This window comes from Lepidochelys kempii, chromosome 11, assembly GCF_965140265.1.
Source record: "Lepidochelys kempii isolate rLepKem1 chromosome 11, rLepKem1.hap2, whole genome shotgun sequence".
In the NCBI taxonomy this organism is placed as follows: domain Eukaryota; kingdom Metazoa; phylum Chordata; order Testudines; family Cheloniidae; genus Lepidochelys; species Lepidochelys kempii.
The window spans coordinates 80312344-80325458 of NC_133266.1; the positions used below are offsets into that span (position 1 = coordinate 80312344).

At 48.5% G+C, this 13115-nt stretch overlaps 1 protein-coding gene across 1 annotated transcript in view; it reads right to left on the minus strand.

The window, feature by feature from the left end:
- Positions 1-511: 511 nt before the first annotated feature.
- Positions 512-13115, minus strand: part of LOC140895278 (uncharacterized) — a 58209-nt gene continuing 45605 nt past the window's right edge. Inside the window, exons 8-12 of the mRNA XM_073304723.1 lie at positions 12640-12887; positions 12115-12202; positions 11338-11464; positions 6724-6837; positions 512-6378 (exon numbers count right to left, since the gene is read on the minus strand). Coding sequence (XP_073160824.1) covers positions 4913-6378; positions 6724-6837; positions 11338-11464; positions 12115-12202; positions 12640-12887 — 2043 coding nt within the window. The 3' untranslated portion in view covers positions 512-4912. The remainder of the gene's footprint in view (positions 6379-6723; positions 6838-11337; positions 11465-12114; positions 12203-12639; positions 12888-13115) is intronic.

Below are 13115 nucleotides of genomic sequence, written 5' to 3' on the forward strand. Positions count from 1 at the left end.
CACCTGCCCCCTCCGCTCCTCGCCCAGGCCTGGATGCTGGGGATAGGGCTAAGCAAGCCAGAACCGCCTCCGTTTATAAGCTTTCAAACCAGACCCCCAAACTCATTTGGGCCTGACCAGACACAACCCCAGGGCAAGCCAGATGGGTGTGCCGGCTGGGCCTGGCCCTGACAGTGACTGCAGAGAACTCCACTATCACCCCAACCCTACTGAGAGATACCCCGCCCCCTTTAATCATCCCCTCATCAGGCAGACACACTGCCCCGGCCCACCTCCTCTCCACCCATTCCCCACTCCTGAAAGCCTGCATAGGGGAGTTCATTTTCCCTTGTGATGCTCTGAGTTCCCTAGGATGCAGTCAGACCTTAGATGGGAGCCCCCTGCCCAGCTTCTCCCATATGAGAACCTAAGAGTTAATAGAGAGAAAGCTGATAAGGCTCCAAGTTGGACCAGCTGATCTCCACCCCGATTCTCTACAGTTCTGACCAAGAGAGCTTACTGGAAAACATGATGTGCTATCTTTGTTCATTTTAATGAAATACATAAAACAAATAAAATGAAGAACCTAAACTACTACCAGCACCATCAGCTCGCTCTGGGGTACACAGTACAGGTCAGACCAGGAAATCAGTCAGTCAGCAAGGATCCTGCTTTGGAATCAAATCATCTGTTCAGCCAAATCATCAGAATAATACAGCAGAAAAACAACCCTTCAAAATCCTGAAACAGGAACAAAGGAGCCCTCTGCCCATTCATCTCAGCTACTGAACTTCACCCAGGCACTGTGATCTACGCTAAGCCGCTCAAATATTTCAATTGGTTGTTCACATTTAAGCCATGACCTCAGAGTTTCCCTCTTCGACTTCACCAGTATGTGGCTAACCTTCTCCTGATGGCTTCCAAAGATAAAAAACTTAATAGAGACAGACCTTAATACATAGAATTTTGATGATATCAGACAGCTTAGTTTCTTCAAACACTTTCACAGAATGAGGAGCACATATTCAATCATTTTGATGGGCAGTATTTTAGAGTTATTTAGGTTTGGGAATTTGTTTCTAGCTCCTTCCCTGTGTGGATGTGACAGGTTTCATACACACAGGTACGTGCAGAGCCCCACTGTACCACTGCAGTGGAAAGAAAGGCTGGGATGACACCCAGTTTGTAAAAATCAAACACCAAAAATGAGAAAAAGTAACAATAAGACATTGAAATTGACAAGTGATGGAAACTCTGCAGCTTTTTGGACTCCCATGGAGTAGGAGCTAAAGCTGCAGTCTAGGTGACGGGGTCACAGGCTCAGTACTCCACATTCATAAGCTTTCTCAGGTACGAGGAGAGAGGTCAAGGCTGGCACAGCCTGTTGCTAATATTATGACTTCCTTCCCCAGAGGAGATCAGTCTCGGTGTCCTGGAATGTCCATCTTTATGTGACAGGTTGCTGGTGCAAAAGGGCTTCTGCCTTCACCTTGGTCTTTATGGTTGAGGATTCCAGCTCACCCCACACTACGGTCACTCCCCTGAAGTCTCCGGGCATATGAGGAGCGAAGGACGCCTCGTTTACAGACACCGTCGCCTGATCCATTTCAAGCGAGGCAGACTTTGGGTTATCGTCAGTTTGGAAAAGTCCCATTAAAGCCACCAGTATTCTTAAAATATCGGTTGTTGCGAACCACAAGCATTGTGGAGGTTTGAACCCCAAAGATCTCCAAAATGAAAGACCGTTTAGAAGTTACATTAGCCTGGCCTGGGGGTTAAAAGGCTGAACTGTGACGGTGGGCTTCCTTAAAAAAGAAAAAGGGGTCTCAGCTGCCATAAATATAATGGGTAGCCAAAATAAACAAAAAACCCGAACAAACTACCTACTGCCTCCCTCATGCATCCATTGCCATTCATAAAAAGAACCGTGGCCACCTCCTGACAGATGTTCTACATCTTCACTTTGCAGAGATGAGAGGAACTCAGTGACCCACACTGTCTCACTGGGTAAAATTGGGTACACAACTTGTCTCCTTATTAATTTTACTTTAGAGCTTGTCAGAAAAAATTCCATTTGAAATAGAAATAACTGTCTTCTAGATGGGGTCTGTGTTCTCCTATACGCTATTTCTCTCAGACATTCCCCCACCTCAGCCTTGGAGTGATGTTTTATGTCAGAACTCCCTAGTCAAAGGGGATATATGACATCAAATAAACTTGTCAGGATTAGCCATCACTTCGTACAGTACTAACAAAAAGCAAACCAATGGGCGTTGCAGGGTTCCAATATAATTCAGGTAATCACTAAGTTAGGCTTTAAGCAATAATGAACTTCATGTTTAACTTCATTTTCACTGGGAATGAGAACATAGTCAAAGATTATAAAATCTGATCATACCGGTTTGTTTCATTTTAAGCCGCATTTCAAGCAAGCGAGCACTGTGTAAATGTGGGCTACACCAGCATAGGAGCTTTCCACATCTGTGAGTTCATTTATTTCTGATTCTTCTGACAGAAGTGTTGGTGGAAGGGGGCTCATGCTATGCAGGAAGGTTTGCATCATGAGAAAAAGGACCTCGGCTCTATATTCACTCCTTCTGATCGTTCATAGTAGCAGGAAGTGGAGGCGAAGTGGGTACAACTACAACAAACACAAGAGCTAAACCAAGTGACAAGAGCACAGAATCAGAATTTGTACTTCCAGCCGTCTGAAATTGGAGCCTGACACATTGAGTCCCTCCTCCATTACCATTGTTCTAACAGCATGGAAGTCCTTGGTGCTCCATCAGGCTAGGGAAGGGAAGTCCCCGCTAAAGGCATCAACTATTTTTCACTTTGCATCATGGAACTTTGGATCCCAATAGTGAAGGACCTTTTAATGTAGCCCTGGCATCTGCTGGGACTGTAATCAGTGACACTGAACTAGGGAGTGGTGTTAGAAACAAACAATTTTACCTGGACCGTAGTTCACCGCAGCATCCTTCTCTAGGGCAACAATCAACTACTGAGTGTCTGCTATATCAGCCTGAGTTCTTCCAAATCTTTGGCCTTGGTCAGGATACATTTCCATTTCTCTGGAACAGAGTCCTTTACCAAACCCAACATCTGAGCTGAGTTAGTGAGGAATGGCTTCTACAAACATGCCCAGTTTGTTTCTTTAATCTGGTGGCACAGGGTGTAAGTTAGAGACTAGAAACTCTCCTGCCTCAGAATCCCCAAAAGCCACCAAAGGAGGGGAAACTTGGGAAACTTATTAAAAATAGATATTCTGCAGTTATCTCACTTTCAACACTGAGTTCATTTCAGTCCACATTTGAGCATCTATCACAGGCAAGTTCACAAATGTACTTCTCTTTTCTCCACATCAACACAGGCAGGGACAGCATTTCCCAAATAGGCCACACGCACCCAGTTAGTTCAGTTATTTGTGCAATCGGGGGTTTGCTGTTGTTTACCATTTCAGAGTGGATGGAGGCCTAAACCCACTCTTGTTTCCTTGGTAGCATGCCCAATGGCTTGGAGCAGCCTCTCCAGGTGCATGAACTGCACTAAAGTTTCTGCAATGTCATTATGCAGCAGTGGGGGGAAAGACAAAAATAAAGGAAGGACTCTTTTAGCAAACAGTCATTTCTCCCAAAGTCCTCGATAAATCCAAGCTATGTCCTGGAGAACAAAACTGATATTCGATTATGTGACTAAATGGTCTTCAGGAGAGAGAGAAAAAGCTTCAACACAGAGCGGTGTAAGTCAGTTTCTCTTTCATGAAAAATGAAATTCCAGATCAGCTTACATCTGATAACTCGGAAATCAGGAGAGCAGATTCCCCCATTGCTTTCTCCTCTGATCCATTCAAACCTGCTTCATCAACAGCACTTCCTTATTATGGAGTTGTTATTGGGAGGGGCGGGGGGAATCATCATCGTAATAGGGAAAAACTGCCGACCTTTCTCATCTGCAAAGAATCTCATATCGGCAGGAAAAAGTCCAGAAGTGGCTTTGTCAATAGACAGCAACTGGGATTTAAACTCGGAATGATGTCACTGTGTTTGGGATCCATTGGAATTCCCCGTCCAGGTCTGGGACACTTTCATTTCCAGCTCTAATGAGTCAGATTTAGGATCAAATTGATACTAATTGCAGAGACTCTTTGGGAGCTGGAGGGGTAGAATATAGGTGGAGAAACTTCACTGTGCCTCACAGGTGCCAGCACTGAGTGGGCACGGTGATGGGGAAGGAGGGAATCCCTCTGGCTCACCCCCTTTCCTTACAGCGTCGCAGAGGCTAAAATGATACATTCGTCCTACTCCTGCTTCTCCTCTTTGCTATATCGAAATATATTGTCAATAAGGAAACGGATAAAAGTAAAAATACCTGCTGCCCAGCACAGCTGGGAAGGAGACATTTTGTCAGCAAAGGGGGAGCTTGGTGACTAACTCTGCTAGTGGGGTGACAGCATAAACGTGATGCTCAGGGATTGTCCAGACCAGGAAAATTGGTGTCCATTAGGACAGGCCAAAGGGGAAGATGCTAGCTAACCCCAACCTCTGTGCCTGGGCTATGTCAGCACTGCAAATGTAGCGGTGTGTTTACATCAGGATAGCTCCTCGAGCACACCAACTCCAAGGAAATCCTACAGTAAGAGAGAAAACCCTAGTCCATTTTCACTCAGTGAGGCTACTTGTGGTCCCCCACCTGGGGCTGATGGAAACTCCTTGCTGGAAGGACACACATTCCAATGACTCACAGGAGAAAGGAGTTGGTAGAAAGGACCACAGGATTCACCCTAGAGAAGGGCGACCTGTAAAAGGCACAAGTGGGCAACACACGAGGGATCTGAGAGAACAGAGTGACACAAATAGTGCAAACAAACCAAAAGGTCACTATGTGGGAATTAGCAAATGTGTTCTGGTTTTTTTAAAATCTTTTCTCTGCCCTACACAGAGTTTCTATGCTGTGTCTCTCTCCTGTGAATACTCTGATGTCTTTTAAGGGGTGAGCTCCGGGTGAAACTTTTCCCACACTCACAGCATCTATAAGGTCTCTCTCCCGTGTGAATTCTCTGATGTACAATGAGGTCTGAGCTCACACTGAAGCCTTTCCCGCAATCACAGCACTGATAGGGTCTCTCTCCTGTATGCCTTGCTTGATGTGTAATTAGGGTTGATTTCTGACTGAACTGTTTCCCACACTCACAGCACTCATAGGGGCGCTCTCCTGTGTGGATCCTCTGATGTGTATTAAGGGATGAACTCTGTGTGAAAGTTTTTCCACACTCAGAGCATTGATGAAGTATCCTTCCCATGTGGATATTCTGATGTTCAATAAGGTCTGACTTTACAGAGAAGCTTTCCCCACACTCACAGCATTCGTAGGGTCTCTCCCTTGCGTGGATCCTCTGGTGTTTATTAAGGGCTGAACTCTGAGTGAAGCTTTTCCCACACTCACTGCATTCGTAGGGTTTCTCTCCTGTGTGCAACCTGTGATGTCGAATAAGGTGACAGCTCTGACTGAAGCTTTTCCCACACTCACAGCATTTGTAGGTTCTCTCCCCTGTGTGGATCCTCTGATGTTTATTGAGGGCTGAGCTCTGAATGAAGCTTTTCCCACATTCACAGCATTTATAGGGTTTCTCTCCTGTGTGGATCTTCTGATGTGTAATAAGACCTGAGCTCCGAGTGAACTTTTTCCCACACTCACTACATTTATAGGGTCGCTCTCCTGTGTGGATCCTCTGATGATTAATAAGATCTGATCTGTCAGTGAAGCTTTTCCCACACTCACAGCATTCATAAGGTTTCTCTCCTGTGTGGATTCTCTGATGTTTAACAAGACCTGAGCTCTGAGTGAACTTTTTCCCACACTCACTGCATTTAAAGGGTCGTTCTCCTGTGTGGATCCTCTGATGATTAATAAGGGTGGAGCTCAGAGTGAAGGTTTTCCCGCACTCACTGCATTCATGGGGTCTCTCTCCTGTGTGGATCCTGTGATGTCGAATAAGGTGAATGCTCTGACTGAAGGTTTTCCCACACATACTGCATCCATAGGGCCTCTCTCCAGTGTGGATTCTCTTATGTTTTATAAGGCCTGAATGGCTAGTGAAATGTTTTCCACATTCACTGCATGTGTTTTTTCTCTCTCCTGTAGGTATTCGCTGCTGGGCTGCGGTTTCCATGAGGTCCTGGTGAGTTCCCTGACAATTAATGAATTTACCCACTTTCTCCACTGGCTTGTTTCTCTGCTCCCTCTCTGCTCTCTGCTGACTCTCACAGGCTTTCCCCTGCACAAGATGCCTGGACACATTCCCTCTGGAGCCTTGCAATAATCCCCCACATGGTTCCACTTCCTCAGAATCTTCCTGCTGAGGATTCTGCTTCTTCTCCTCACTCACCATCCCAGAACCTATTGGGACAGAGAGAGAAACCTCAGAAACTGGATGGAAAAGGGGGAAACAAACCAAAATTAGAGCTGGAGAGACAGAAAAGCAACCTAGTAGCTGGATTCTTGTAAATTTACTCCCATAGGGGATAGAGGAGGGGAACAATTCTGCCTTCACATCCCCTCAGGGAGGGAGCTGCTGCCAGGTGTCAGTCAGGATGCGTAAGAAGTCATGAGTGACAGCTGCCCTGAGGATACAAGACCTCCTGGGGATACTCCTGAACCCCAAGAGCTTACAAGGCTTTTAGGGCATCCCAGCTGTTTCCTTTCAGGCACTGAGAGCTTCGAGTTGGTTTAATGATCCCTCACCTGCGCAGGCACCTCTCAGGATCTTTCCTTCCTCACAGCCCTGGAGATCTGGGACCCACGGCTCCTCCCCTCGTTCCAGCTGGGAGATCACATCAGGTTTGGAAACTGGAAACCCTGCTCAGGGGAAAGAAAACAAGGGAGATCAGAGGAATTCACGGATGTTTGCTGCAAAGAAGTTTCTATTACTTTAACCCCAGCCCATTTTACAGCAGTGAAATCCTGGGGGCAGCTCCCTAGGTGCAAGAGACTCTGCTTATGAGGGATTTAACTATCCCCGTCTCTGCTGGGAACACACACAGCCAGACACTGCTCAGCAAAGAGGCTCCTAAAACACATAGGCAGTAACTCCATGTTCCAGGAAGTTAAGGCTCCAGCCAGAAGGGAAGTTACCTTGGACCTGCTTCTTCATGACAGAGGGAAACCCAGAGAGAATGGGAGAGTTGTAGGACAGCAGGGACCATTGAGCAGGGGCTGGTGGGGTTCAGTGCAGTAAGGAATAGGAGGGACTGCCGGGGGTGGGAGGGGCATCATTGAATGTCGCATCTCAGAGCTTGTCTACACTTGAGACACTGAAACTGTAGGGCGTTAGGGTAGACACTGGGCTTTCCTGTCAGGGTAGGCCATCCACCTCCCCCAGAGGCAAGAGCTAGGTCAATAGAAATATTATTTTTTGTTTAAAGACCAACTATTCTAACTACCCTAAATTCCACAGGTTTCTTCGGAATGCCTTGAAATTTGCTGGACAAATTTTTCATGGGCACTCAGGGAAGAGTTTGTGGTCCAATTATGGGGTGATTTGTTAAAGAGCTTCCTAAGATACAGTCCCCACACCTAAGGTAGCATTTTACAAAATCATCTTGCTCTGGTAACATTTGCTTGCACACAGCTGGAGCTGAAACTACGGTTCTGATTTCCCCCGATTGATCTCAATCACTTGGCGTTGATCTCGGTTAGTAGGTGGCCCCCATTGTTTCTTTGAGTTGGCTCAAGGGTTGGATGTTGCTTTGGATTGGGTCTGGTCTTTGAACCTGAGCTATACCCATGAATGTGAGACTGAGCCCCACATTTGCTACCTTTCAGACAACGCATGTTGTCCATTTTTCTTGCATTCAGCAGAAGTTCGGCCTTGAAAGTTTTGCCCTCTGATTACAAAATATTTGGGTTCAATCATATTTTAAAGTGCTCTAAAATCCACACACACAGTCTTCCCAGTCTACACTTAAAAGTTTTGCCAGCATAGCTCTGTCAGATGGGGATGTGAAAAATCACACCGCTAACTATCATAGCTGTGTCAGGAAAAGCTCTAAGGTAGATACAGTTATACTGGCAAAAAATCCACTAAAAAAATCAAGAAAAGAAAAGGAGTACTTGTGGCACCTTAGAGACTAACCAATTTATTTGAGCATGAGCTTTCGTAACCACATGATTAGAATCTAGCTTAATAAATTTTGGTAACCATTTGTGCATAAGCCTGACTTGTTTTCTCTGGTTTACTGTAAAGCAGCCAACACAATTAAAGAACCTCAGCCGTTTTGGCTCTAAAGCCTGGCCATTAGGTGAGAGTACTAAGAGCCTAGCGTTGAGTTGTGCCGCCTCCACGGGGCAAACTCTTGGGGCACCTGTCAGTCAGTATTGACTGCCCGCTGCGAAGGAGCTCTGAGCTCTAGCAGTTAAAGTCACGGGTGGTTAGGACCTTGGGGCATCCGTCAGCCTAGCCCGGGCTGCCCGCCGCGAAGGGACAGTGCGTCCTAGCAGTTAAAGTCACGGATGGTATAAACGGGCATAGCTGGCACCTCACCAAACATCCTTGGCCGCTCAAATAAATTGGTTAGTCTCTAAGGTGCCAGAAGTACTCCTTTTCTTTTTGCGAATACAGACTAACACGGCTGTTACTCTGAAACCTAAAAAATCAAGGTAATTAAATACCCATGAAGTACATTCATGTCATTAACATTGCCCAGTGCTGTTTCATGTCCTCCCAGCATGTGGATGGTAGGTAAAAACAAACCTTTGAAAACTAGGAAATGATACATTTAAATACATGCCACACCTGCAACACAACCTTAACTCTCCCCTTCCTTAACCCTTGAGCTGGCACTAACAATGGGAAATAGTTCAGTAAGGCTGGTGTAAAGATTTACAAACTACAAACTTCTCCATTTCAGGAAGTCTCCACGTCAAGACTGGCTGCCTTTCTGGAAGATGATTTATTCAAACACAAGGTGTTCAGCTGAATACAGCAACAGCTGGATGAAATTCTATAGCCTGTCTTATACAGGACTCCCCATTTGATGGATGAATAGTACTTTCTGGCCATAAAATCTATGACTCTACAATAGACATGAGAGAGGACTAAGAGAACTTGTCATTGTTTCTGTTGTGTTCCACAGATGGGAAACCAGATTTATCTGCATGCCCCACAGCCGTGTGCACTGTGTCAGTGGTAACCGACTGGTGCGAGGATCAGCTGGAGCAGCTCGGCAGAGCTGTGACTGTGGCAGGAAGAGAAGTGCACAAATCAGCCTTTGAGCATGCAGCGGGGCCCCCTCAACCTGTCCCAGGGCAGCAGGATTAACTGTTTACAACCAATCAGTTTGGTGGGCATGGAAGGGGCAGGGGAGCTAGCCTCCCCACGCCAGCTGTTCACCCACTGACCACGGAGCCCGCAGATGAGATCTGCTGCAGCAGTATGTGGCTGTAATTCCTTGCCCGGCTCCCCCAGCAGGGAAAGGTGATCCCTTTCCAGGGCAGAGGGAGCTGGGCACCATTTAGGGCGGGCAGAGAGGGCTTCTGCTCCTCCCTGAGTTTCCTAGCACAGCCAGAAAATGAACTGCTGCTCCCTGTCCCCGCTGGCACCGGAGGATCCGGAAGCCCTTAGCTGCGAGAGGAGCTAGAAGTTGCTTTGCTGGTAGGGCTGTCCCCCAGAGCAGCAGCTGGGAGATGTAAATTCCCCCTTGTGCAGGCTGCTGCAGCTCTGTGGCTGGGAGCGGGAGGGGACAGCTGTACCGTTCTGTCCACTCCCACCCCTTCGCACACAGAGGGTCTTTAATGAGGTTCTCAAATGCCCCCTCCAGCTGAGCAGCTGAGAGCCTGTGCCACTTAGAAACCCCCCTGCCAGCCCCCACAGCCAGCAACAACACAAGCAGCCCGGGGTCCAGAGGGGCACTCAAATCACTGTCTGGAGAAAGAGCTCCTTGTCACCCAGCTGATAGGATGAGTCAGGAGGGAGCAGGTTCCGGCAAGCCTTGGCCGAGAGAAGGGATCTGATGATGCTGATCTCCTTAAGGCTCTCCCACAAAGCTAGTCAGTTTTATTGTCAGTTTAAGAGTCTATTTCAGTTCTATTTAGTCTATAATAGAATAATTCAGTCCTATTTTGGTGAAATAGACATTTCAATTGTTCCCGATGGAAATCAGAGGAAGTTATTGTACAGAGCTCTGCTTCTCAATCCCAAAATAACAATGTTTGCTTTCTTCAATTGGTCTATGGATCCTGGGGATATTTTTTTTAAAACAATTCCTGGAGTGCTCTTAGTTCTACCTGTTTTTACAGCCTTAGAACAGGTCCCTTTACTAGCTTCCATAATATTTGAGTATGCCCTTGAAATGACATTGTTTAGAGGGCAAATTTTCTTAACATTTAAGATGTAGAGCGTCATATTGTATTTTCATTAAGGCATAGTTAAGACTCATCCAGTTGGGTCACTGTAGATACATACTCAGGATTTCTATATCACATTATAAAAGTGAACAGTCTCCAGAGGCTAAAACAGGCTTTTCGATCGGTCATTTGTAAGTGTGAGTTCAATTTTTTAAATTTGTTTTTATGTTTTGAATCTTTACTATACCTTGAACTGAAGTGTGTTTTCACTTGTGCTGGAGAAATATCAAATGCATTGTATAAATGGATTGCAATGTTTAAGAGCTGATTTCTAATTCCTGAGTATTTTATAGGAAAAGAAGGCACTGTCACTGGAGAAAGGTGAAAACATTTGTATGTTCTGGAAATACACCTTCAGGTGTCTTAGAGCTGATGGGATACAAACAAAAGGAAGTATTTCTATACACAACATACAGTCAGCTTGCGGAACTCCTTGCCAGGGGTGCTGTGAATGCCAAAACCTTGATACCTCCATTGCCTGTATCACCACACAGGCATGAATGGATTTAGCCTAGGAAGCTGGGTCAGCATTAGCCCCATTGGGCAGGTGGGATCTAGGGCACCCAGAGGTGAAGTGACTTTCTCAAAGCTAAGCGGGAAGTCTGTGGCAAAGCAGAGAATCAAAACCAGAACATCTGAGCCCTAGGCCTGTGCCTTAACCACTAGACCACCCTTCCTACCCTGAGGAGGGAGAGCCTCCTGGGCCACTTTGAGTATGTGGGTGTGGGTGGTTGCTAGACAGAGCCACCAGGATGGGAGGAGCAGAGAGAAATGGAGTTGGGGTGGGGGCTCAGTGGTGGGGTTTTAGGGGCGGGGCCAGGTTGGGGCACCAACTAGTAAAACCAAAAGTCAGGTAATGCTGAAACAGTGCAGAGTAGAGATTGCATTGTGGGGATGACGTGAACCTTAACTCAGATTTCCCCATCTAAGAACCGAGGGGATAGGAACCCTTACCCAGGAAGGTCACATCCTCATAGTTCTCCTGCATGACATCTCCATAGAGGGCTCTTTGAGCAGGGTCCAACAGAGCCCACTCTGCCCTGGTGAAATACACAGCCACCTCCTCGAAGGTCACCGGCCCCTGAAAGAGCAAGAATCAAACCCTCGGGAACTGCTGCCCAGTCACACCCCACTATTCACGGGGGAGAGAAGCCAATCAAACGGAAGCTCTGAGTAGCTCGCAGTCACCACAGTCCCACCCCCACCCCACTCAGAGCATCCAGGAAACACCAGGGTGAGGGGATGAAGAGAGAGCCCCTTGTCTCTCCCAGCAGAGCCATCACACACCTACTAGCCAGAGACGGATACAGGAGGTGGAGCCCTAGCAGGGTCCAGGGAGAGCTCCTTGGTAGGAAGCCCAACACCCTCCTCATTGTGAGGAGCTGGATATGAGGGGCCAAGTCACCTCCCTAAGCCTCACTGCTGGGTGCCACCTTCATATCTCACAGCAGCTGCTGGTTAGTCTGGTCCGTTTTCCTAGCCCCAACTAGGCGGGTTGTGCCCTCTTCTATAAATTAGGGCATTTCCACCTCCGGACCTCATGGCTCTGGTACTAGAATCTAGGCCACATATTAAACAAGTTCCAGCAGGTTTACCACACCCTGGCCTCCTCCCTTTCTCCACCCCGTGAATTTCCTGACCACTCCAACCTCCAAAACAGACGACCCAAACTTTCCCACTTCCTCTCTCCCCCCTGCAGGAACCCCCCAGCCATCCCCCAGTAATCCCTACCTGAACTGGATCGGCTGCAGCCATTTCTCTGCCCTGTGCCGTGGGAGGACAGGATGAGCTGGAGCGAAACGTGGAGTCGTTCTGCAGCCTGGCCGGGCGAGAAGGGAAATGGGGGAGGTTTCAGAACAGGCTTCAGTTAATCTCACACCACAATTCCCCCAGGTTCTTTCCCAGCAGACAGACACCCTCGATTTGCCAGGCTGGGGAAACGTTTGATCTCTTTATTCCAGCGTAGACCTGGCCCCCCCTGCCAGCTAAGCCCACAGGGAGATTTTCAAGCCTCCCAGTAACAAAGTCTCTGAACAACATGCTAGGGGACAGCAGAAGCAAGGGGGCTGGGCGGGCTCCATGGGGGACTCGCTCGCTCCTTCCTTCCTTCCCCTCCCGCGCCCCGCCGTGCCCCCTTGCTAGCAGGGAACGGTCACCCCATCCCCGAGGCAGCTGTCTCAGGGCTCCCCCGAACAGCCCCCAGGAACCCCGACCCCGACCCCTCTTGGGGAATGGCCCAGGGCAACAATTTCCCACCTAAACCAGGACAAATCGCTGCTGATCAAATGGGTGGGAAACGCGGGGAAACCCCCGGGGGGGGGGGGCGGGACCCCCCCAATCAGAGGCTTTAAATGGCCACGTGAGACTTCTGGGGGAAAACAGGGCAAAAAGGAGAGGCCAGCGAGCCCGTGCCGGGAAAGGCGGGGGCTCCCCGGACGCCACCTCCCGAGGGGGCAGCGAGCGAGCGAGGGACCGGGGGGGGCACAAACAGGGACGGGATGAAATTAACCCCCCCCCCCGTATATCTCCCGGCTGCACAGACAGTCCGGCCCCCACGGACCTCCCCCCGCTCTCTGGGTCCGTTCTCCCCAGCTCCCGCCCCACTCGCTGCCCCCGCGGGCTCCCCCCGCCGGCCCCGGACGTACCGGGCTGCCCCGCTTCCGCCGCCTCCCCTCGCCGCGCCGCGCCCCCGCCGGCCCGGGAGCCGAGAACCGCGGGGCGCTGGGAGCTGT